This window comes from Carcharodon carcharias, chromosome 10 (assembly GCF_017639515.1).
Source record: "Carcharodon carcharias isolate sCarCar2 chromosome 10, sCarCar2.pri, whole genome shotgun sequence".
NCBI lineage: Eukaryota > Metazoa > Chordata > Chondrichthyes > Lamniformes > Lamnidae > Carcharodon > Carcharodon carcharias.
Genome location: NC_054476.1, coordinates 104,125,171 through 104,152,229, shown reverse-complemented (window position 1 = coordinate 104,152,229; position 27,059 = coordinate 104,125,171). Strand labels below are relative to the sequence as shown.

At 45.3% G+C, this 27,059-nt stretch overlaps 1 protein-coding gene across 1 annotated transcript in view; it reads right to left on the bottom strand.

The window, feature by feature from the left end:
* Positions 1-27,059, bottom strand: part of LOC121282941 (phosphorylase b kinase gamma catalytic chain, skeletal muscle/heart isoform-like) — a 366,244-nt gene that overhangs the window by 299,000 nt on the left and 40,185 nt on the right. The window contains exon 2 of the mRNA XM_041196763.1: positions 19,883-20,035. Within this exon, the coding sequence (XP_041052697.1) occupies positions 19,883-19,965 (83 nt within the window). The 5' untranslated portion in view covers positions 19,966-20,035. The remainder of the gene's footprint in view (positions 1-19,882; positions 20,036-27,059) is intronic.

Below are 27,059 nucleotides of genomic sequence, written 5' to 3'. Positions count from 1 at the left end.
CTAGGCGACGACTAACAACAAAATCCCACCCACCTCCACCCTGCTCCACCTGACCGATTGGTAGCAGCTTTGCCCATTGGATTGCATGCTGTGCTCTCAGCTCAGGCACAGGTAATCTCCTAACCCGCATTGCAAGGCTGCACTGTTAGCTTGAACCGTGGGGGGAAACAGGTCGAAACTGGGATGATGACATTGCAAGGGGCTGTAAGCACCTCCACCAGTGACTGTTCCATGGCCAGATTTAGTGAGGAGATTGTACAACGTGCCCAGTCGTCCAACTGTTCTGTAGTCCACTAAAATGCCCATTAGTTTGCAGTCTGTGCCCAAGGGGTGAAAAGCTCTGATGCACTTGGTGGCACTTTGACGCTCCTGTGTTGCTTGAGTGGGCAGAGAAGCTAGAGACCCAACTCCATAAATGTCAATGTGTGTGCACCTGAACTGTCTCAGCTGCAGAGGAATGGCCACTTTATACAAGGTGTCCCGATGTGTGTCTGCTTCCCTCCCCCCAGCACCCCACACATGCTTGTGCACCACCATCAACCTCAGGGCAGCCCTTTTACCTCTAATTCGCATTAACTGGAGTGCAGCCCTTGACCCGACAACTTGACAGTGCGTCAGTCAGCCGGGAAAATGCAACTTGCCTGTGCCCTCACTGAATGCCCAGCATGTCAGCCTTGAGGTCCAGCAGGCATCCATGGCAAATGCTGCACAACGTTATTGTGCACTCACCTCCAAGTTCCCCTCAAAGTGCAGCTCGCTAGGTGCACACCTTATACATGCCATTGTGAAAACAGTGTTGTGAAACACTTGGATGATCCAGCATGTGGGGATGACTCTGGTGAGCTGCGTTTATAAGGACACTGACATATTGCAATGAAGTTCCCGGTGTGTGGCAGTGGGAAACACCATTGAAGGGCGGAGCGGGCAATTGCAAACAGGTTTCACGATGTCGCGAAGCTGATTTTTGACCTTTCTGCCATATTGTCCGCTCACGCCCACCATGACAAGCGGGCACGGAAAATTCCGCCCTGAGTCTTGAATTTAGGTAAATGAAGTAGTCATTTCTGTTCTGATATCTGCTCAACAACAAGCCCAGGTGATATAGCTGTTAAAGACTAAAGGGAGACCCGGGATGTTTGCTGGAATGAAGATGTTAGGTGTTTACACTTGGAGACAATATCAGCAGCATCTATGTTTACAATGATTAGACTGCTAGTCTCCAAAGTCTCAGAAAGTGTTGAGGATGTCAGGTTGTAAACAGTCGTGCTTCCAACTGTCCATTTACTTCCAAGGTTGGAGAGCTGGGGTCTCAAGGATCGCTTATCAACATTTCTACCTGGAAACAAGGCTCACATGATTCATGTTGCCACAGAGATGGGCTTTGAGAGCAGAAGAGTTTTTAAGATATCCCAGAAAACTCAGTCACAGGTAATCTGGCAGGATCCGGGAGAAACAGAGCAGCTCGAGGCCACAAGTCTCTTTTCTCACTGCACAGAAATGTCGGGGAGCTTACACTCAGATTGGAAAGCTAAATTCTTGAGGATTTGAAACAAGGCTGCAAGATTTGTCAAGTTTGCACTGGAGGGAGAATTGCCAGGAAAATCCCTCACCATGAAAGATATTTCTAAGGTTAAAAGTTACCAGGCTGGGAAACGAAATGAATCCCTTGGGGGCTAAGAGTCACTTTGGACTGGATCTGTAACAGTGCAAAGTATACCTGTGAAGTGCTTTTTTTCAGTTGTGTTAAAAGAGGAAAGTTCTGTTCTGTAGTTTAAAGTAGTGGTTGCTTACAACAATTGTGTTTAGTTTAGGGTGTTCTTAATCTGTTTGTTACAGGAAAAGTCTTAAAATGTGAATCTTGTTGTGTCATTCTTTCAGCTATTAACTTGAATGATTATAACAACTCCGTCACTAAGACACCCGGTTTCCACTTCCATAACACTGCTCAATGTCATCTCCGTCTCAACTCATCTGCTGCTCAAATCCCCATCCAGGACTTTATTACCACTAGATTCAACTCTTTCAACACATTCTTGCTGGTCTCCCACATTTTACTCTCCATAAACTTGAGTTCATCCAAAACTTTGCTGCCTGTGTCCTCACTTGCAAGAAGTTCCATTCCCCATCATGCCTGTGCTCTTTGATCTACATTGGCTCCTAGTCAATCACTTCTTGATTTTAAAATTCCTATCCTTGTTTCAAATCCCTTCATGGCCTTGCCCCCCCATCTCTGTAATCTCCAAACTCCCAACTCTCTGAGATACCTGCGCTTCTCTAATTCTGGTCTCTTGTGCATTCTCAATCATAACTGCTCCACCATTGGTGGCCGTGCAATCAGTTGTCGAGGCCTGGGTCTAATGCAGCCTTGATGTCAAAGGCAGTCACTTTGACTTACCTCGGGAGTTCAGCTCTTCTGTCCATGTTTGAACAAAAGCTGTAATGAGGTCAGGAACTGAGTGGCCCTGATGGAACCCAAACTGGGCATCAGTGAGCAGGTTATTGCTAAGCAAGTGCCGCTTGATAGTACTGTTGATGACCCCTTCCATTGCTTTACTGATGATCGAGAGTAGGCTGCTGGGGTGGAAATTGGCCGGGTTGGATTTGTCCTGCTTTTTGTGTACAGAACATACCTGGGCAATTTTCCACATAGCCGGGTAGATGCCAGTGCTGTAGCTGCACTGGAACAGCTTGGGTAGGGGTGCAGCACAAGTCTTCAGTACTATTGCTGGAATATTGTCATGGCCCATAGCCTTTGCACTATCCAGTGCCTTCAGCTGTTTCCTGATATCATGTAAAGCGAATCGAATTGGCTGAAGACTGGCATCTGTGACGCTGGGGACCTCTGGAGGAGGCCAAGATGGATCATCCACTTGGCACTTCTGGCTGAAGATTGTTGCAAATGCTTCAGCCTTATCTTTTGCACTGATTTGCTGGGCTCCTCCATCATTGAGGATGGGAATATTTGTGGAGCCTCCTCCTCCCGTGAGCTGTTTAATCATCCACTACCATTCACGACTGGATATGGCAGAACCGCAGAGCTTGGATCCGATCACTGTGGAATTGTTTAGCTCTGTCTATCAATAGCTGTTTGGCACACAAGTATTCCTGTGTTATAGCTTCACCAGGTTGACACCTCATTTTTAGGTATGCCTGCTGCTGCTCCTGGCATGCCCTCCTGCACTCTTCATTGAACCAGGGTTGATCCCTTGGCTTGATGGTAATTGTAGAGTGGGGGATATGTCAGGCCATGAGGCTACAGATTGTGTTTGAGTACAATTCTGCTGTTGCACCTCATGGATGCCCAGTCTTGAGTTGCTAGATCTGTTCGAAATCTATCCCATTTAGAACGGCGGTAGTGCCACACAACTCAATGGATGTGAAGGTAGGACTTCGTCTCCACAACGATGGTGGTCACTCCTACCAATACTGTAATAGACAGATGCATCTGCGGCAGGCAGGTTGGTGAGGATGAGGTTTAGTATGTTTTTCCCTCTTGTTGGTACCCTCAGCATCTGCCACAGACCCAGTCTAGCAAATCCTTTAGGACTTGGCTAGCTCAGTCTGTGGTGCTGCTTCAAATCCCCCACCCAGAGTACATTCTGCACTCTTATCACCCTGGTGTTCAACATGGAGGAGCACTAATTCATCAGCTGAGGGAGGGCGGTATGTGGCAATCAGCAGGAGGTTTCCTTGCCCATGTTTGACCTGATGTCATGAGACTGGAGTCCGGAGTCAATATTTAGGGCTTCCAGGGCAACTCCCTCCTGACTGTATACCACTGTAAGTAAGGAGGACTTCAGGGAATCGATAAGGCTGGGTTTGCTCTTGTTGTTTCCGGTGCCTAGATCGATGCCAGCGGTCTGTCCAGTTTGATTCCTTTGTATTGGCTTTGTCACAGTTTGATACAACTGAGTGGTTTGCTTGCTAGGCCATTTCAGAGTCAACCACATGTTGACTCAGGTGAGGACAGCAGAACCAGATGGGTTTTTACAATAATCGGCAGTTGTTTCAAGGTCATCATTAGACTTTCAATTGCAGAAGTCTATTGAATTCAAATCCCACCAGCTGCTGTGGCGGGATTTGAACCCGGGTCCCCAGCATTCCCCTGGGTCTCTGGGTTACTAGTCCAGCAACAATACCACTACGCCACCATGATATAAATACTGTCGTTGTTGTACAAAGTATACTCCTAGAAATTGCAGAATGGTTATAAAATTACTAACAGCAGGAGGAGTGCAGAATGAGAGTTCTTTATTCTACTTCCCACATCTGTCCTCTCATCAGGGATCTTTCCTGCTGCAGCTCAGCTACCTGAGTGTGGAAGGTGGGGGTGGTGTACTACATACAGTCTACTCTCTAAAGTCTCCCCGGGGCTTTGTACTCTCTACTGTCTATCTGGGGGGAATGTACGATCTACTGCCTGTCTGCTGGGGAGTTAGAGATCTGTTTACAGCAGGGAACTGTCTACAGTCTGTCAGGGGTGGGGAGGGGGTTACTGAACTGTCCACAGTCAGTGTGGAGAGAGGGGTACTCTCTACTGTCTATCTGGGAAGACTGCCAGGACTACCATCTGTCTGAAAGGGGAAATGTACTGTCTACTAACTGTCTAGGGGTGATGTAATGTCTACCTCTGTCTGCGGGGGATACTGTCCACAATCTATCCCAGATGTTGATGAAGCTCACTGAGTTCGATCATTTATGACACAGCAGTAGAAACAAAGACTGGTTTGAGACAGACTCAGGAGGGATGGCATCTGTTGTTGAAACAAAAAGCAAAGCCTACCTGATGCACAACCTAAGCACAACAGCTAGAACATGGCATGACTTAGAAACATAGAAACTAGGAGCAGTAGCAGGCCATTTGGCCCTTCGAGCCTGCTCCATCATTCATTATGATAATGGCTGATCATCCAACTCAATAGGCTGCTTCCGCTTTCTCCCCATATCCTTTGATCCCTTTCGCTGCTCCAAGAGCTATCTCTAACTCCTTCTTGAAAACATACAATGTTTTGGCCTCAACTACTTTCTGTGCTAACGAATTCCACAGGCTCATCACTCTCTGGGTGAAGAAATTTCTCCTCATCTCAGTCCTAAGTGGTCTACCCCATATCCTCAGATGGTGACCCCTGGTTCTGGACTCCCCCACCATCGGGAACATCCTTTCTGCATCTGCCCTGTCCAGTCCTGTTAGAATTTTATAGGTTTCTATGAGATCCCCTCTTATTCTTCTGAACTCCAGCAAATATAACCCTAATCAACTCAATCTCTCCTTATATGTCAGTCCCGCCATTCTAGGAATCAGTCTGGTAAACCTTCGCTGCACCCCCTCAATAGCAAGGACATCCTTCCTCAGATAAGGAGACCAAAACTGCACACAATATTCCAGGTGTGGTCTCACCAAGGTATAATTGCAGCAAGACATCCTTGTTCCTGTACTCAAATCCTCTGGCTATGAAGGCCAACATACCATTTGCCTTCTTCACCTCCTGCTGCACCTGCATGCTTACCTTCAGTGACTGGTGTACAAGGACACCCAGGTCTCGTTGCAAATTTCCCTCTCTCAATTTATAGCCATCCAGATAATAATCTGCCTTCCGGTTTTTGCTACCAAAGTGGATAATCTCACATTTATCCACATTATACTGCATCTGCCATGCATTTGCCCATTCACTCAGCTTCTCCAAATCACACTGAAGCATCTCTCACAGCTCACCCTCCCACCCAGCTTTGTGTCAGCTGCAAATCTGGAGATATTACTTTTCGTTCTCTCATCTAAATCATTAATATATATATAATGAATAGCTGGGGTCCCAGCACCGATCCCTGCGGTACCCCACTAGCAGTGGCCTGCCATTCGGAAAAAGACCCGTTTATTTTTGACTCTTTGTTTTCTGTCTCCCAACCAGTTTTCTATCCATCTCAATACACTACCCCCAATCCCATGCGCTTTAATTTTACACGCCAATCTCTTATATGGGACTTTGTCGAAAGCCTTTGAAAGTCTAAGTAAACCACATCCACTGGCTCCCCCTCATCAACTCTACTAGTTACATCCTCGAAAAATTCCGGTAGATTTGTCATGTATGATTTCCCTTTCATAAATCCACGCTGAGTCAGTCCAATTCTGCCACTGTTTCCCATGTGCTCAGCTATTAAATCTTTTTATAATGGACTCTAGAATTTTCCCCACTACCAACGTCAGGCTGCCTGGTCTATAATTCCGTTTCCTCCCTACCTCCCTTTTTAAGTAGTGGGGTGACATTAGCTACCCTCCAATTTGTAGGAACTGTTCCAGAGTCTATAGAGTCTCCGAAATGACCACCAATGCATCACTATTTCTAGGGTCACTTCCTTAAGTACTCTGGGATGTAGATTATCAGGCCCTGGGGACTTATCAGCCTTCAATCCTATCAATTTCCCCAACACCATTTCCCTACATTAGTATTACTGATTTCTTTCAGTTCCTCCCTCTCACTAAACCATGTGTTCCCCAACATTTCTGGTATGTTATTTGTGTCCTCCTTTGTGAAGACAGAATCAAAGTATGTATTTAGTTGGTCAGCCATTTCTTTGTTCCCCATTATAAATTCTCCTGTTTCTGACTGTAACGGATGTACATTTGTCTTCACCAATCTTTTTCTCTTCACATACCTATAGAAACTTTTACAGTCAGTTTTTATGTTCCCTGCAAGCTTACTTTCGAACTCTATTTTCCCCTTCTTAATCAATCCCTTGGTCCTCCTTTGCCGAATTCTAAACTGTTCTCAATCCTCAGTTCTGTTGCTTTTTCTGGCCAATTTGTACGCCTCTTCCTTGGATCTAATACTATCTCTAATTTCCCTTGTAAACCATGGTTTGGCCACCTTTCCTATTTTACTTTTGCGCCAGACAGGAATAAACAATTGTTGCAGTTCACCCATGTGCTCTTTGAATGTTTGCTATCCACCGTCATCCCTTTAAGGAACATTTCCCAATCCATTATAGCCAACTCATGCCTCATACGATCGTAGTTTCCTTTATTAAGATTCAGGACCCTAGTCACAGAATCAACTACGTCTACTTGAAAGTAGACAATTGTGCAAACGACAGGGACATCCCATGCAAATACATACTGGATCAACCTTTGTCAAGAAATCCAAACTGCCTGTGACAATGGAAATCTATATGTTACATATGATTGGATGAAGAGGGTACTTAGTTCTCCCATGACCAAAGTTGTGTCTGAAGTCAGCAGATGGAGAAGTACTGAAATGCTCACTGCCAGAAGCAAATTGATGTCTTGCTGGGTTGAACGCTACTGTGAGCTGTACCCCCATGAGAGGTACATCCTGTCATGGTTAAGTTTGACACAGAATTTTGAGATCAAACAGGCCACAGGTTGCTTAGCAAGCAGAAAGGCACCCAGCAAGGAAGGAATTCGAGCCAAAGTGCTTTAAGTATGGCAAGTTTCATCTACTGCCTTCATCACCTCCTTTGCTGTTGGAGGGTAGGACCTGTTCCACAAGATATGCTGCCTAACATTCTAACAATGCTCTGGGTAAAGAGGTTTCTTCTGAATTTCTTCTTAATATATTAATGCCTATCTTATTTTATGTCTCTCGTTATGGATTCACTTACAAATAGGATCATCTTCTCTACATCTACCCTCTTGAACCTCTTCATAATCTAAAGATCTCTCAATCACTCCTCAGCTTTGTCTTTTCTCTAGTATAGAGCCCCAGACTGTTCAACCTCTCTGATAGAAACAGCATATCAGTTCCACTTTAATTCTCATTTATTTTGTTTGCACCTTCTCCAGTGCCTCTATCCTTTATAATATGGGGAACAGAATTACATACAGTGGGCTTGACAAGGTTCCATGCAAGATAGCATAAATTCCCTGCTTTTGAATTCTATCCCTCCAGAAATGAACCCCAGCTTTTGAGTTCATTAATGGTCCCCATCACTATCTTAGGTGACTTGTGTATCTGTACAAAAACAGAAATACCTGGAAAAACTCAGGTCGAAGGGTCATGAGGACTCAAAACGTCAACTCTTTTCTTCTCCGCCGATGCTGCCAGACCTGCTGAGTTTTTCCAGGTAATTCTGTTTTTGTTTTGGATTTCCAGCATCCGCAGTTTTTTTGTTTTTATCTCTTTGTATCTGTACCTCTCGTTCCCTCTGTTCCTCTGCCCTATCGTAGACATGCATTTTCCAAGGAATATGCACCTCTTTAATTTTACTTCCGAAATGTACCTCTCACATGTGGATCATCTGCCAATTGCATGCCCGTTTTCCATGTTTATCAATGCCTTCTTGTATCTTGTCACAGTCCTCCTCTGTATTAAGTGCACCACCTGATTTGGTGTCATTTGCAAATTGTGAAATTGCTCTTCTCATTTCCAGATCCAAATTCTTTAGGTAAATGGTGAACAGTAGCCATATAACATACATAAGAACATACAAACTAGGAGCAGGAGCCTGCTCCACCATTCAGTAAGATCTTGGCTGATCTGACTGTGGCCTCAACTCCATATTGCTGCCTACCCCGATAACATTTCTCTCCCTTGTCTATCAAGAATCTATTTCGCTCTGCCTTAAAAATATTCAAAAACTCTGCTTCCAACTTTTGAGGAAGAGAGTTCCAAAGACTCATGACTCTCAGAAAAAATTTCTCTTCATCTCTGTCTTAAGTGAGCGGCCCCTAATTTTAAAACAGCAACCCCTAGCTCTAGATTCGCTCACAAGAATCCTCTCCACATCCACCCGTCAAGTCCCCTCAGGATCTTCTATGCTTCAATCAAGTTGCCTCTTACTCTTCTAAACTCCAGTGGATACAAGCCTAACCTGTCCAACCTTTCCTCATAAGACAACCCATCCATTCCAGGTATTTTAGTCCAGTAAGCCTTCTTTCAACTGCTTCCAGCATATTTACATCCTTCCTTAAATAAGGAGACCAATACCGTACACTATACTCCAGATGTGGTCTTACCAATGCCCTCTATAACTGAGGCATAACCTCCCTACTTTTATATTCAATTCCCCTCACAAACAATAACATTCTATTAGCTTTCCTAATTACCTTTTGTACCTGCATACTAACCTTAGTGATTTATGTGCTCAGACACCCAGATCCCTCTGCACCTCAGAGCTCTGCAACTCTCACCATTTAGATAATAAGCTTCTTTTTTATTCTAAACAAAAACAGAATTACCTGGAAAAACTCAGCAGGTGTGGCAGCATTGGTGGAGAAGAAAAGAGTTGACGTTTCGAGTCCTAATGACCCTTCAACAGAACTGAGTGAATATTAGGAGAGGGGTGAAATATAAGCTGGTTTAAGGTGGGGGGCGTGGTGGAGATGTTGGTGGGGGGTGGTGTGTGGTTGTAGGGACAAGCAAGCAGTGATAGGAGCAGATAATCAAAAGATGTCACCGACAAAAGAACAAAGAGGTGTTGAAGGTGGTGATATTATTTAAACGAATGTGCTAATTAAGAATGGATGGCAGGACACTCAAGCTACAGCTCTAGTGGGGGTGGGGTGGAAAGGCTAACAGGGCATAAAAGATATAGATTTAAAAATAATGGAAATAGGTGGGAAAAGAAAAATCTATATAAATTAGTGGAAAAAACAAAAGGAAGGGGGAACAAATGGAAAAGGGGTGGGGATGGAGGCGGGAGTTCAAGATCTAAAGTTGTTGAATTCAATATTCAGTCTGGAAGGCTGTAAAGTGCCTAGTCGGAAGATGAGGTGCTGTTCCTCCAGTTTGCGTTGGGCTTCACTGGAACAATGCAGCAAGCCAAGGACAGACATGTGGGCAAGAGAGCAGAGTGGTGTGTTAAAATGGCAAGCGACAGGGAGGTTTGGGTCTTTCTTGTGGTCTATCCATAAGAACGACCCAAACCTCCCTGTTGCTTGCCATTTTAACACTCCACCCTGCTCTCTTGCCCACATGTCTGTCCTTGGCTTGCTGCATTGTTCCAGTGAAGCCCAACGCAAACTGGAGGAACAGTACCTCATCTTCCGACTAGGTACTTTATAGCCTTCCGGACTGAATATTGAATTCAACAACTTTAGATCTTGAACTCCCTCCTCCATCCCCACCCCCTTTCCGTTTCTTCCCCCTTCCTTTTGTTTTTTCCATTAACTTATATAGATTTTTCTTTTCCCACCTATTTCCATTATTTTTAAATCTATATCTTTTATGTCCTGTTAGCCTTTCCACCCCACCCCCCACTAGAACTGTACCTTGAGTGTCCTGCCATCCATTCTTAATTAGCACATTCATTTAGATAATATCACCATCTTCAACACCTCTTTGTTCTTTTGTCTGTGACATCTTTTGATTATCTGCTCCTATCACTGCTTGCTTATCCCTACAACCACACCCCCCCCACTTCTCCCCCCAACCTTAAACCAACTTTATTACACCCCTCTCCTAATATTCACTCAGTTCTGTTGAAGGGTCATGAGGACACAAAATGTCAACTCTTTTCTTCTCCGCCGATGCTGCCAGAGTTTTTCCAGGCAATTCTGCTTTTGTTTTGGATTTCCAGCATCCACAGTTTTTTGTTTTTATTTCTTTTTTATTCTTCCTGCCAAAATAGACAATTTCACATTTTCCCACATTATACTCCATTTGCCAGATCTTTGCCCACTCACTTAACCTAACTATGTCTGTTTGTAGCCTCCTTATGTCCTTTTCACAAATTTCTTTCCTACCTACCTTTGCGTCACCAGCAAATTTAGCAACCATACCTTCAACCATTCATCCAAGTCATTTATATAAATTGTAAATAGTTGATGTCCCTGTGGCACATCACTCGTTACATCTTGCGAACCTGAAAAAGACCCATTTACACCACCTCTGTTTGCTGTTAGCCAGCCAGCCTTCTACCCATGCCAATATTTTGTCCCTACCCCAGGAGCTTTTATTTTCAACAATAACCTTTGATGTGGCACCTTGGTCCCAGCACTTATTGTGGAACAAATACTCTCAACTTTTTACTAATGTGAGCTCACCCTTATTTCCTGTCTTGTAGCCAATTATTATACATTTCACCATTTCTGTTAATTGTTTCCTGAATCCACATGTTCTGACCTTAGTTTGCACTGCAGAAAATTCAAATATCTACACAGGGAGAGATTTATCTCTGGTGGGGGAGCAAAATGGGTGATAGCAGATCAGCCACAATGCTTGGTATTCAGTCTTCCATTGACTACAATGAATGAAATATCAGGCGCTGCATATAAAAGCTGATCCCAACACCACCAGTTTTATGTCTCCAGCCCACTGTCTACTACATCACCCTTATTGAATTCCTTCGATAGCACCTTCCAAACCCGGGACCACTACCATCTAGGAGGACAAGGGCAGCAGATAGATGGGAATACCACCACCTGGAAGTACCCCTCAAAGTCACTCACCATCCTGACTTGGAAATATATCGCCGTTCCTTCACTGTCGCAGGGTCAAAATCCTGGAACTCCCTCCCTAACAGCACTGTGGATGTACCTACACCACATGGACTGCAGCGGTTCAAGAAGGCAGCTCATCACCACCTTCTCAAGGGAAATTAGGGATGGGCAATAAAAGCTGGCCCAGCCAGCGAAGCCCACATCCCATGAACGAATAAAAAAAAAGAAAGAAAATTAGTCAAGGATGACCTTTCTTTTTAGATTCCATGCTAATTGCATTTCAATATGTTTTCAGTTTCCAGATGATTGTATCTTACATCTTTGAGTAACAAGTAATGAAATAATGGGGATAAAAGATCATGTGAGGGAATATGTGGTAAAATAAAGGAAAAGGAAAAGGCAAGGGAGCAAGGTAGCAATAAGGGTAATGACAATCAGAGCAGGAAAAGGCAGAGTGTACAAACTAAAAACTGTAACAGCAAATAAGGTCAGAGTTTGCAAAAATAGTAAAAAGACAGAACTAAAGGCTCTGTTTCTGAACAGCTGTAACATTCATAACAAAACAGATGAATTGTCAGCTCAAATAGAAACAAATATGTATGACCTGATAGCCATTACAGAGATGTGGTTGCAAGGTGACCAATGCTGAGACCTGAATATTGATGAATATGTGACATATCAGATGGACAGGAAGTTAGGAAATAGTGGTGGAGTAGCTCTGTTAATTAGTACAATAGTGAGAGTTCTACAGGTCAAGGTGTAGAATAAGCAGAGATAAAAATATAGCTAAGACAAAAGGTCAATTGTGGGAGTAGTTTACTGACCTCCTAACTTTAACAATACTGTAGGATGGAGTATACAGGAAGAAATAATGGGAGCTTGTAAGAAAAGCACTGCAATTATCCTGGGTGATTTTAATCTGCATATAGATTAGAAGAATCAAATTAGCCAAGGTAGCCTGGCAGATGAGTTCATAGAGTGTTTTCCGGACAATTTCTTTGAGCAGCACGTTCTGGAGCCAACTAGAGAGCAAGCTATTCCAGGTCTGGTGTTGTGCAATGAGACAGGATTAATTAATGACCTCATAGTAAGGGACCTCGAAGCAGTAGTGATCATGATTGAATTTCACGTTCAGTTTGAAGAAGAAAAGAGTGGGTCTAGGACTAGAATTCTAAACTTAAATAAAGGCAATTACAAGAGCATGAAGATTGAGCTGGCTAAGGTGATCTGGGCAAATAGGTGAAGGGATAGGTCAGTAGCAATACAATGGCAGACATTCAAGAAGCTATTTCATAATGTTCAGCAAAGATACATTCTGGTCAGAAAGAAAAACTCTAGGAGACTAATGCATCATCCGTGGTTAATAAAGTTAAAGATACTACCAAATTGAAAGAAAAAGTGTACAATTCTGTGAATATTATTGGTAGGTGAGAAGATAGGACAGAATTTAAACACCAGCAAAGAATCACTAAAAAAGTAATAAGGAGGGAGAAATTAGAGTATGAGAGAAAGCTAGCTAGAAATGTAAAAACAGAGAGTAAGAGTTTCCACAGGTATTTAAAAAGAAAAGAGTAACTAAAGTGAGTGGGTTCCCTAGAGAGTTGAGTTTGGGGAATTAATAATGGTAAATAAGGAAATAGTGGCAGCATTGAATAGATATTTTATGTCAGTTTTCACTGCAGAAGGCACAAATAATATCCCAGAAATAAGTGTGAATCCAAAGGTGAAAGAGAGGAAGGAACTTACAACCACTAGTGAAAGGTTATTGAGAAAATTATTAGAATTAAAATCTGACAAGTCACCAGAACCTGATGAACTTCATCCTAGAATCCCAAAGGAACTGGCTGCTAAGATAGTGGATGGTTTTAATTTTCCAAAATTCCCTTGATTCTGGAAAAGCCCCATAGATTGGAAATTAGCAGATGTGACTCCTGTATTCAAGAAAGAGGGAGGAAGAAAACAGGAAACTATAGGCCAGTTAGCCTAACATCTGTTGTAGGGAAAATGCTATTATTAAGGAGGTTATAGCAAGACACTTAGAAAACCTTGATGCAGGTGTATCCAGCCTTTGCACGCTTGTGGGGCCGATGACCAAATTTTGGAAACATAATATTTGACACAACATTAAACGTGAATTTCAAAAAGCAGGCGTATGTAAAGAAACAACTGACTGAGCAAAACAAATGTCACAACAATAAACTGACAATTAAAAAATGAGTAATGAATAAAGACAACCATTAGAGAGTAAAAGAGTGACAGTCAGTGAGTGAGTGTGTCCAGTTCACTCCCAGTTTTAGGAGATTGTAGATGGTTTCACCCACTGTGAGAGTGGATGAAAGTGCCTGTCGGTATGGGGTCGAGGGTGAATGAGAACCCTGAGATTAGGTGTTAGCCAGACACACACTCTCCCCTCACTCTCACCCCCCCTTTCTCCCATACACAACCCCCTCACACACACACCCCCTTACCTACCCCTCACCCAGCCACCCTCACACCCAGGCAGTTATCCAGCCACCCTCACACTTACTCACCCGCCCTCAGTCACTCAACCTCACTAAATTGGCCGGGTGTGGGGAGAGGGAGTTTGGGGGGGGGGGGGGGTGGCAGTGTAGAGTAGGAGAGAGGCTCAGAGTGAAGCCAAAGGCCTAGCGGCACCTGAACACAGGTGCCCGCCAATGGGAGTGCTGGGAAGCAGGGGAACGTGTAGAGAAGCAGAGGAATGTAGGGAGAAATGATGGATTGTGGGGAGAGGCGGGGGATCACGGCTCGAGCCAGACCAAAGCACTGGGAGCCAGGCCAGAGCACCAGGAGTGGGGTAAAGTAGCTGAAGCCACAGGAAACCATGGTGAGTGGGGACCCTGTGTGCTCCACAGTCTCTTTATCTTCATATACTCACAGTCGCCATGTGCTCGCTGCTCCTCCAATTTCTGTTTCTCTCCCATGTCTGCTGCTCATTGGTGAGCCTATCAGCAGCAAATGCGAGAGAGAAACAGACTGTCATTGGAGGAGCAATACCCTGTAGAAATCTTCAAACTCACTGACCTGACTTACTGCCATTTTCAACAATCACCCCGTGGGCTACATAAAGGGGCTGTGCAGGCCGAATTGCAGCATGTAGGCCGTGGGTTGGACAAGCCTATCTTAACGCAATAAGGCAGACTCAACATGACTTTGTGAAAGGGAAATCACATTTGACTAATTTATTATATTTCTTTGAGGAAGTAACAAGTAATGTGGATAAAGGGGAAACAAACAAAAGGTATTTGATAAGGTGCCACATCAAAGGTTCCTACGCAAAATAAAAGCTCATGCTGTAGGGGGTAACATATTATCATGGATAGAGGATTGGTTAGCTAACAGGAAGCAGACAGTACGGATAAATGGGTCATTTTCGGGTTGACAAACTAATCAGTGGAGTGCCACAGGGATCAGCGCTGGGGAGTCAACTAATGACAATATATATCAATGTGTTGGATGAAGGGACTGAACGTATGGTTGCTTAATTTGCTGATGACACAAGAACAGGCAGGAAGGTAAATTTTGAGGAGGACATGAATCTACAAAGGGAGATAGACAGGTTAAGTGACTGGACAAAAATTTGGCAGGTAGAGTATAATGTAGGAAAATGTAAACTTATACACTTTGGCAGGGAGAATAGAAAAGCAGTATGTTATTTAAATGGAAAGCACTGTGTACAGTTTTGATCTCCTTACTTAAGAAAGGATATAATTGCATTAGAAGCATTTCAGAAAAGGTTCACTCAACTGATATACAAGCAAACTACTGAGGATGCTGGAAATCTGAAAGAAAAACAGAAAATGCTGGAAAAACTTAGCAGGTCTGACAGCATCTGTGGAGAGAAAGACAGAGTTAACGTTTCAAGTCTGTATGATCCTTCTTCAGAGCTAAAGAGAAGTAAAAATGTGATGTAATATATACTGTTTAGGGGGTGGAGCAGATAAAGCTCTAGGAGGCAAAGGAGAGATTGGCAAAGATATCATAAACAAAAGGACAAAGTGGGTGTTAATGGTAGTGGTACTGGCTAAAGGAGGTGCTGATGGTGGCATTAAGGTGAGAAAGCAGAACAGGAAAAGGATAAGCACTCTGAAAAGAACAAAATGAACAGGTGACAGATGGCCCTTATGGGGGTGGAGTGGTGGGAGGGGACGGTGGTCGGAAAAAAGATCAAAAATAGGATAAAAGGTGGGGATAAAACAATGAATTTAAAAAAAAATAAATATGAAAATAAATAGAAATAAAAATATGTGGATAAAAATTAAAAATAAAAATGAATATTGAAAAAAAGGGGATTAAAAAGGGGTGGGGATGGAGGAGAGAGTTCATGGTTTGAAGTTGTTGAACTCAATGTTAAGTCCGGAAGGATGTAAAGTACCTAATTGGAAGATGAGGTGCTGATCCTCCAGTTTGCGTTGGGCTTCACTGGAACATTGCAGCAGGCCAAGGACGGACATGTGAGCAGGGTGGAGTGTTAAAATGGCAAGCAAAAGGGAGGTCTGGGTCATGCTTGCGGACAGACTGATGGTGTTCCACAAAGCAGTCACCCAGTTTGCGTTTGGTCTCTCCAATGTAGAGGATTGGGAGCAGCAAATGCAGTAGACCAAATTGAAGGAGGTGGAAGTGAAGCACTGCTGGTGAGGAGGGAGGAGGTAAAAGGGGCAGGAGTTGCACCTTCTGCGATTGCATGGGAAAGTGCCTTGGAAAGGGGATGAGATGTTGGGGGTGATGGAGGAGTGGACCAGGGTGTCCCGGAGGGAACGGTCCCGACGCAATGCTGACGGGGGGGCGGGAGGGGGAAGATGTGTTTGGTGGTGGCATCATGCTGGAGTTGGCAGAAATGGTGGAGGATGATCCTTTGAATGCAGAGGCTGGTGGGGTGAAAAGTGAGGACAAGGGGGACCCTATCATGGTTCTGGGAGGGAGAGGAAGGTGTAAGGGCAGAGGTGTGGGAGATGGGCCAGACATGCTTGAGGGCCCTGTCAACCACCGTAGGTGGGAACCTCGGCTAAGGAAGAAGGAAGACATGTCAGAAGCGCCATTTTGGAAAGTGGCATCAGCAGAACAGATATGATGGAGGTGAAGGAACTGAGAGAATGGAATGGAGTCCTTACAGGAAGCAAGGCGTGAGGAACTGTAGCCGAGGGAGCTGTGGGAGTCAATAGGCTTGTAATGAATATTGGTGTACAGTCTATGACCAGAAATTAAGACAGAGGTCAAGGAAGGGAAGATAAGTGTCGGAGATGGACCATGTGAAGGTGATGGAGGGTGGAAATTGGAAGCAAAATTGATAAATTTTTCCAGATCCAGACATGAGCACCAAAACAGTTATCGATGTACCGAGAAGAGAGTTGTGGGAGGGGGCCTGAGTAGGACTGGAACAAGGAATGTTCGACAAACCTCATAAAGAGACAGGCATAACTGTGGCCCATGTGGGTGCCCATAGCCACACCTTTTATTTGGAGGAAGTGAGACAAGTTTAAGGAGAAATTGTTCAGTGAGAGAACAAGTTTAGCGAGACAGCGGAAAGTGGTGGTGGATGGGGATTGTTCGGGCCTCTGTTCAAGGAAGAAGCAGAGAGCCCTCAGACCATCCCGGTGGGGGATGGAGGTCTGGAGGAATTAGATGTTCAAGGTGAAGTAGAGTCATTTTGTTCATGACATCTTTGTCAATCTCTCCTTTGCCCCCACCTATTGCTGGGCTTCTATCCAGCTTCAGCTGCTCCACCCCACTTAAACAGTATAAATTTCATCACATTTTTGCTTATATTTAGTTGTGAAGAAGAGACATAAGGACTTGAAACGTTAACTCTTGTTTTTTTCTCTCCACAGATGCCGTCAGACCTGCTGAGTTTTTCCAGTATTTTCTGTTTTTGTTTCACTCGACTGATACCTGGGATGTGGGGGTTATTTTATAAGGAAAGGTTGGGCAGGCTGGACCTATATCCATTGGAGTTTAGAAGATTGAGAGGTGATCTTTTTGAAACATATAAGAACAATAGGACCATAGAATAGTTACAGCAAAGAAGGAGGCCATTTGGCCCATCTTGTCCATGCCAGCCCGAGGACACCCAGGTGCCCTTTCTAATCCCACCTTCCTGCACCCGGCCCATAGCCCTGCAGCTTACAGCACTTTAGGTGCAGATCCAGGTACTTTTAAAAAGAGTTTAAAGTTTCTGCCTCTACCATCAACTTGGACAATGAATTCTAGGCACTCACTGCCCTCTGCGTAAAAAAGTTCTTCCTCATGTCCCCCCTACACCTTCTGCCACTTATCTTGAATCTATGTCCCCTGGTTCTAGAATTCTCCATCAAGTGAAACAATTTTATCCTGTCCACTCTATCTATTCCCTTCATAATTTTGTACACCTCAATCAAGTCACTTCTCAGCCTTCTTTGTTCTAAGGAAAATAACCCCAACCTATCCAATCTCTCCTCGTAGCTACACTTTTCTAACCCTAGTAACATTCTTGTAAACCTCCTCTGCACTCTCTCAAGAGCTATTGCGTCCTGCCTGTAATGTGGTGACCAGAGTCTGAAGGGACTTGACAGGATGGATGCTGAGAAGGTGTTTCCCAATGTGGGAGAGTCTAGAACAAGGGGACACAGTTTAAAAACGAGGGGTCTCCTATTTAAGATGGAGGTGAGAAGAATTTTTTTCTCTCAGATGATCATCAGTCTGTGGAATTATCTGCTCCAGAAACCAGTGGAGGCCGGGTCATTGAATGTTTTTAAAGCTGAGTTAGATTCTCGATTAACAAGGGAATCAAAGAATATGGTGCATAGACAGGAAAGTGGAGTTGAGGCCACTTTTATATTAGCCATGATCTTATCAAATGGTGCAGCTGGCTCGGGGGGCCTAGTGGCCTTTTCCTGCTAATTATTATGTTTGTATATTCCATTATCTTTCCTTCAACTGGTATTTAAAGTTTGCTGGACTTGTTCCATCTCTCTTTTTAAATATAGGAATTGCATTAACTGTTTATCAGTCCTTTAACACTATTCCTTTTTCTATTTTTGGTAGGAAAAAATAGGTTTTGTAGAGAAAAAGTCCCAAGGATGCCCTCCATAATGTCTGGTACTAACATCTTGCTAAATGAAATGGATTCCAAACAGATCTAGCAGCTCAAATGCGAAAGTAAAATACCGTGGATGCTGAGAATCTGAAATAAAAACAAGTGACTCTGAGACAGTGTTGGGCCCGCCAGCCCTGGAAGCAGATACTAGGCGGCCGAGGGGATGGCCGAATGCCCCAGAAGTTCTCTGGAACTTCAATCCAGTTGTTAGATCCTCTAACACTCACCCCTCATGCCCCTTACCGCCCACCGACTTTCATGCTCCCTCATGCTCTTTCATGTCAATTCATACCCCCATCCCCATGCCCTCTCATGCCCCCATGACTCTCCCATGCCACCCCAATTACCACTAACCCACTATCCACCAGGCGCAGACCTCAGGAGCCATGTGGAGGTGAAAAAATAATTGCTAACAATCGAATACAGCTCTTACTCATACACACGGCAGTGAAAAAACTCATGGAACCCATTCAATTATTTTTAAGTCTGCTAAAATGACTCATTTCTTGTAAAAATAAAAAAAACCTTCCATTCATGCTTCACATTGAAGATAGCTATTTCTTAAATTGCATCTTTAAGCTGTCCATCAAATTGTGAACTCAGAGCTGAGATGCTTATAACTTTTGAAACTCAGCCGAGTATTCATAATTATATAATTATAGCCCCTGGGAAATGTCAACAAAGACCTCTATTGAAACTCCATGAACAGATGGAAATCTTTTTTGTAACCTACACCATATGGCCTGTCAAAAAGCCTACACCAGATGACCCGTCAATAAAAGTAGTCCCGCAGGGGGTGTGGTTCTAAATCTCATTGACTATTTAAGCCATGTTCAAAGAATGAGGGATTTGATAAAAATTTCAGATCACGATATTTAAACAAACTTTATCTGTCCTTCAGGAGCATTTATGTCTACGCCATAAGTTTATGATTCCCACACTGAGGGTTAAGGCCCTCAGAACTGTAAAGTTGCAGTCTATTTGAAATCAGCACAAAGTTCAAATGTTCTGCTGAGCTTGAGTTTCCTCTTGTATGATTCATGCTCTTTCTCTTGCACCAGCTGGCAAAAACAGGATCTGTCAGAAATGGGGGCAGGACTTCTGCACCTGGGCCCTGCCGCCATCTTTAAAGGTCCACAGAGTCTTCCTGTCTCTGTGAAAGTCTGACCCCAGAAGTTTGGTTTTGGTTTTCATTCAGTTCCCATTTCAAGTATTTCATCCACATAAACAATTACTTAGTATCCACTTGGTCAGAGACACATGGAAGAATTATCAGCAATATTAAAAAAGAATGGTTTTCTCAACTCTTGCTGAGGGCACAATTTGATTTTACAATTATTGGGAAATATTTTGCTTCAACGTTATTAAAAACTTTAAACAAAGCCTGAAAGTATTACCGGCCAAGAACATCCTTTGGGTCATATTTGGCATAAAATTCTTTGGCTCCCTCCCAGTCTGGTATCTCTTCCTCACGGGTCATGGTATCTTCTTTATGGGATTAGCTATGTTATTGCTCAGCAGCTGTGATATCGGTACTGTGGCATCAATACCTATTAAAGAAAATAAAACAGGCACATTATAGCATAACAACTGTGTGGGTGACAGCTTAATCTAACATGATAGCAACTTACAAGGGAACAGTACATAAAAGAATCTTTACCAGATGTTGCTCTGTGTGAATGTAGATAACTGAACTGGAGTGGGATCAAACTCTTTGCTGTATACGTATGTGTATTTGTACATGTGTGCAAGTGCTTGATTTTAAAATTCTCATCCCTGTTTTCAAATCCCTCCGGCCTCGTCCCTCCCTATCCAGCAACTATCCAGTCAATTTAACCTCAGTGGCGGAGAAGCTTCCAGAAATGAGAATTCAAGATGAAATTAGGTTAGTTGAGGAAAGACAACATGGATTTGCTAAGGGAACATCATGTTTAACTAACATGCATGAGTTTTTCTGATGAGGTAACCGAGTACGTTAATGAGGGTAAGGATGTTAATGTATGAACATGGACTTTCAAAGACATTCGATAAAGTGTCACACGAGAGACCTGTGAGCAAATTTAGAGCGAGCTCATGGAATAAAATAAAGGAGTTGCAGATAGTGAAGAGGATTGTCAAAGGATACAACGGGATATAGATCGGTTGGAGACTTGGGCCGAGAAATGGCAGATGGAGTTTAATCCAGACAAATGCAAGGTAATGCATTTTGGAAGGTCCAATACAGGCAGGAATTATACAGTAAATGGCAAAACCCTTAAGTGCATTGACAGGCAGAGGGATCTGGGTGTACAGGTCCACAGGTCATTGAAAGTGGCAACGCAGGTGGATAAGATAGTTAGGAAGGCATATGGCATGCTTGCCTTCATTGGTAGGGGCATTGAGTATAAAAGCTGGGAAGTCATGCTGCAGCTGTATAGAACTTTGGTTAGGCCACACTTGGAATATTGCGTGCAATTCTGATCGCCACATTACCAGAAGGATATGGAGGCATTGGAGAGGGTGCAGAGGAGGTATACCAGGATGCTGCCTGATCTGGAGGTTATTAGCTATGAGGAGAGATTGGAGAAACTCAGATTGTTCTCACTAGAGCGACAGAGATTGAGGGGCAATTTGATAGAAGTTTACAAAATTATGAGTGACATGGACAGAGTAGATAGTCAGAAGCTTTTTCCCAGGGCGGAAGAGTCAATTACTTGGGGACATAGATTTTAGGTGAGAGGAGAAAAGTATAGAGGAGATGTGCGGGGCAAGTTTTTTATGCAGTGAGTAGGGAGTGTCTGGAATTCACTGCCAGAGGCGGTGGTGGAAGCAGGTACGATAGTGGGGTTTAAGAGGCAGCTTGAAAAATACATGAACAGGATGGGAATAGAGGGATATGGACCCCAGAAGTGCAAAATGTTTTAGCTGACGGTCAATATGATCGGCACAGGCTTGGAGGGCCGAAGGGCCTGTTCCTGTGCTGTACTTTTCTTTGTTCTTTGTTCTAAAAGGGACAGCAGCAACATGGATACAGAATTGGCAGGGTGACAGGACGCAGAGAGTAGTGCTTAATGGATATTCTCAGAATGGAGAGAGGTTTATAGGGGTCAGAGTTAGGACTCCTGATCTTCCTGTTAATGATCTAGACCTTGGCCTAAACGACACAATTTCAAAATTTGGAGACAAAACTTGGATATATTGTGAACATTGAGGATAGTGTAGACCATCAAAAGGACACAGACAAGTTGGTGGACACGTGGCAGCTGAAATTTAGTGCAGAGAAATTATACATTTTGGTGAAAAGAATGAGGAGAGGCGATATAAAGGGTATAATTCTTAAAGGGTGGAAGAGCAGAGGGACCTGGGGGTATATGTGTAGATATCATTGAAGGGGGAGGAGCAGAGAGACCTGGGGGTATATGTGTATATATCATTGAAGGGGGAGGAGAAGAGGGACTTGGGGGTATATGTGTATATATCATTGAAGGGGGAGGAGCAGAGAGACCTGGGGTATATGTGTATATATCATTGAAGGGGGAGGAGCAGAGAGACCTGGGGGTATATGTGTATATATCATTGAAGGGGGAGGAGAAGAGGGACCTGGGGGTATATGTGTATATATCATTGAAGGGGGAGGAGCAGAGAGACCTGGGGTATATGTGTATATATCATTGAAGGGGGAGGAGCAGAGAGACCTGGGGGTATATGTGTATATATCATTGAAGGGGGAGGAGCAGAGAGACCTGGGGGTATATGTGTAGGTATCATTGAAGGGGGAGGAGCAGAGAGACCTGGGGGTATATGTGTATATATCATTGAAGGGGGAGGAGAAGAGGGACCTGGGGGTATATGTGTATATATCATTGAAGGGGGAGGAGCAGAGAGACCTGGGGTATATGTGTATATATCATTGAAGGGGGAGGAGCAGAGAGACCTGGGGGTATATGTGTATATATCATTGAAGGGGGAAGAGCAGAGAGACCTGGGGGTATATGTGTAGATATCATTGAAGGGGGAGGAGCAGAGAGACCTGGGGGTATATGTGTATATATCATTGAAGGGGGAGGAGCAGAGAGACCTGGGGGTATATGTGTAGATATCATTGAAGGGGGAGGAGCAGAGAGACCTGGGGGTATATGTGTATATATCATTGAAGGGGGAGGAGAAGAGGGACCTGGGGGTATATGTGTATATATCATTGAAGGGGGAGGAGCAGAGAGACCTGGGGGTATGTGTGTATATATCATTGAAGGGGGAGGAGAAGAGGGACCTGGGTTTATATGTGTATATGTTGTTGAAGAGGGAGGAGCAGAGAGACCCGGGGGGGGGTATGTGTATATATATATCATTGCAGGGGGAGGAGCAGAGGGTCCTGGGGGTATATGTGTATATATCATTGAAGGGTGCAGGAACAGAGGGAGCTGGGGATATTTGTGTTTATATTAGTGAAGGGGGAGGAACAGAGGGACCCGGGGGGGTATATGTGTATATATCATTGCAGGGGGAGGAGCAGAGGGTCCTGGGGGTATATGTGTATATATCATTGAAGGGTGCAGGAACAGAGGGAGCTGGGGATATTTGTGTTTATATTAGTGAAGGGGGAGGAACAGAGGGACCCAGGGGGTATATGTGTATATATCATTGCAGGGGGAGGAGCAGAGGGTTCTGGGGGTATATGTGTATATATCATTGAAGGGGGAGGAGCAGAGGGTCCTGGGGGTATATGTGTATATATCATTGAAAGGTGCAGGAACAGAAGGAGCTGGGGATATTTGTGTTTATATTATTGAAGGGGGAGGAACAGAGGGACCCGGGGGGTATGTGTGTTTATATCTTTGAAGGTGGGGAGGGAGCAGAGGTACCTGGGTGTACATGTGTAAAAAGCATTCAAGGGGAAGGAGCAGAGGGACGTGGGGGTTTATGTGTATATATCATTGAAGGAGGAGGAGCAGAGGGACGTGGGGTCATATCTGTATATATCATTGAAGGAGAGAAGCAGAGGGACCCGGGGGTATGTGTGTATATATCATTGAAGAGGGAGGAGCAGATGGACCTGGGGCTATATGTGTATATATAATTGAAGAGGGAGGAGTAGAGGGACCTGGGATGTACTTTCCATGCACAGGGTGGGAACGCATTGGGACCCCAGTGGGTTGTTCAAAAAATGGAAGAGGCAGCTCCCTGAAGGCTGCCAGGAGTTGTGAGGGAGGCTGAGGGAGCTATCTGGAAGCTATCCAACAAATGCCCTGGTGTGCAGTCATGGTCTCAGCACCTGGTGGTAATGGAAGGCAGGAGAGAAAGTTGGGTGGGCACTCTGGATCCCCCTTTCCCAGATGAGTGCCTGGGAGTGCTGGTCAAGGAGATCAGTGCCAGGCAGCATATCTTATTGCCCAGGGATAGCAAGAGAAGGCTGCCCCACCTGACCCAGAAAGCCTGGACAGAGGTCACCGCCCAGCTCAGTGGACACAATATGGTGCACTGCATGTGGCTTCAGTGCCGCAAAAGGTTCAAAAACCTGCTGCGGTCAGCGAGAGAAGTGCAGAGATGGCATGGAACCGTGCGGAGAACATTGGGCGGGGAATGGGGGTGTGGTTATTGGGGAGCCAGGAAAGGATCTTCAGGGGGATGGAGCAATAATGAGGCAATTTTTCCCTGTCAGGAGAAGAGCAGTCATAACGCCACGGAGTGCCACAGAACAGGTGGAGGGGCCAAATCTGTGCATCCTCATGAAGCATGAGAGCGATGCACTGGGGCTGGAATGTCACCGGCCAGGTCGCTCCTCTGGTCATGGTAAGGTGGGGGTCTCGGATGAAGGTAAGAGTGCAGGTGACAGATGTGTGTGCGATGGGTACGGAAACATAACGGGCTCCTCTCATCAGAAACTGAGCTGTCATAGCCAGAGAGCCCATTGAAGCTCCAATGCAGATGGCACCATGCAGCAGGTCTCCACTGTCTCCTCAGCCCGCCCAGCATGCATAGTGACAATAATGATTGGATGTATTGAACCTTTGTCTTCGTCCTGGAGATGCACCATCCACAGGCTTGGCCGGAGACCCTGAGATTGAGCTCCAAGAAAACAACAGGCCCGCACCAGCGTCACACCGTCTCTCTGAACCAGGCACCAGCACAGATACTCTCACATCGCTGGGCTTCAGGTATTCAGCTCCACAGGTAATGCACAGCAGTGAGGGAACATCACACTTGCAAGAGGAGCTGGCAGAGGTAGACAGGTCCCAGGGAGCCGACAGTGGGAGCACAGCTGGAGATCAGGACCATGCTGCATTTGAGACAGATGATGAGCCTCTGGATTCATCCATCAGGCAACAGATGCTGGATGTCAGTGGGATGCACGGGGAGAACTGGCAGAGATCTATGAGGGTCTGCATGCCACTGTCTCTGTCATGGAGGAGTCCATGCAGAGCATGATTTCTGCATTGACCCTTAATACCGAGCGCACAGCCTCCTCCGTTGATTGAGTGGCAACTCTCATGGAGAGGTAGCTTCAGGAGCAGACTCAGGGGTTCCTGGGGTTGCACCCGGAACTGCAAACCCTCACAAAGGCTGTGACCTCAGGTGCTCACTGCCAGTGTGAGAGATGGATGAGGTATCTAGTCTCTCTGCCAGACCCACGTCCATCAATGGTGAGCAGGGATGTTCAAACTCACCTCATTCTGGCAGATAAGCTGCCTGTCATCTCTGTGGGCTTCCATCAGGGTGCTCTGGACAAGGGCACCAGCTCCTCTGCCCCTCAATCAGTGGCCGCTCCATCTAATGATGCTGCGATGAATGAGTGCCCAGCTTTGGGGCTGGATGCACCCTCCCTGGCAGAGCCTCATCAGGCTCTGGAGGCCAGGGGACGACTGCCAAGGTCATCAGAGCCACCAGGCCAGCAGAGTCAGCAGCTGCCTCCAACACCACTTTGCGAGGGGGTGGGGGGAGCCAAGATGCAGCACCCACAAACGTAAGTTGAAGACACCTTGAGCACAGCAAGGGCATGTCACGGGTGACATTTTTGCATTAATTATTTTGACTCTTGTGTTAGGGGTGGACACTTTGTTTGTTCATGTGAAGTAACATAAACATTTATTTGATTTAAATGGGCTGAGTTGGCCGGATGGTTTGAATAGGTGCTGGATGCAGCACGGGCTTGTAAACGTCTGGCATTGTGTGGTGCTGGGGTACTGGGTTGGGTTCCCATTTATTGATTGTTAGTAAAGGAGACAGTGCCAGTGGCTTGACGAGGCATCGATGCCTTGGATGCCTAGCAGAAGATTCGCTGGATCAAAGCACCCCTGGTGTCCCTGCCTTCATGAGAGTTCCTGTTCTCTGCCTCAAGGTCCTCACCCTGCACCTCCCCAGGCTCTTCCTCTCAGCCATCACTGGAGTCATCCTCCGTGGTCTGTGGAGATGCCTCACTTTCCTCAGCCTCCAGTGGGCCCCCTCTTGCCAGCTCCAGGTTGTGCAGGGTGCAGTATACGATGACTATGAGGGAGACACGCTCTGGAGGACACTGCAATGCTCCCCCTGACCAGTCCAGACATCTGAAGCACATCTTCAACAGCCCAATGGTCCTCTCCACCACTGCCCTTGTTGAGGCATGACTCCTGTGGTATCTCTCCTTGGCCTCAGTTCTTTGGTGATGGAGTGGGGTCATCAGCCACCTCTTCAAGGGACAGCCCTTGTCACCCAGGAGCCATCCGTCCATTCGTGAGGAGCCACGAACAGCCTTGGTACCTGTGAGTACCACAAGACGTAAGCATCGTATGAGCTCCCAGGGTGATGGAGAATCTGTGTCCTGTGGTCACAGACAATCTGAACATTCATTGAGTGGAACCTCTTTCTGTTTATGAAAGCTCCCAGCTCACCTGCTGGTGCCTTGATGGCCACATGAGTGCAGCAATTTATTACACCCTGGACGCAAGGAACCCAGACATTGCGGCGAAACCTCATGCTGTCTCTCCCTCTGGCTTGCCTCATCTGTCCAGATGTGGATGAATGTGCAGACATGTCTAAAGATAGCATCAGTCATGAGCTTGACACAACCATGTGCAGCTGATTGAGAAACACCACACCCTCACTGAGCCCTGAAAAGAACCAGAGGCAGAGAGGGTCACTGTGACCTTCAAAACCACCGGCATGGGGTGTCCACCCACGCAATTGGAGGTGATTTCTGGACCTATCATGTGAGATATTGCTGTCACTGTGTCCCTGGAGAGGCGGAGCCTCCTGCAGCACTGGACCTCAGACATCTGGAGGTGGTTGGAGCGCTGCCTGAACACTCTAGCCGCTGGGTAGTGGTATCTTTGGCATGCCCTCCTGCCTTGGCCTCCCTGCTGGCCCTGCACCAACTGAGCCTGTGCCTCTTCTCTTAAAGGCCTGTCCTCAGGACGCTGCCCGCACCCACCTGGCCTCCTCTCCCTCCTGCCCCTCCCTTCCTCTTCAGAGGAGGTTCCACCATTAGATGGGATGCAGAGGAACAGTGCCTTGCAAATGAAGAAATTCTGAGCTGTAATACTTCCAGAGAGGGTGAGAAGTTGAAGGGCAGGCTTGACAATCAAATGAGATGCCATGAAACTCTGGGACAGCCTGTACTCA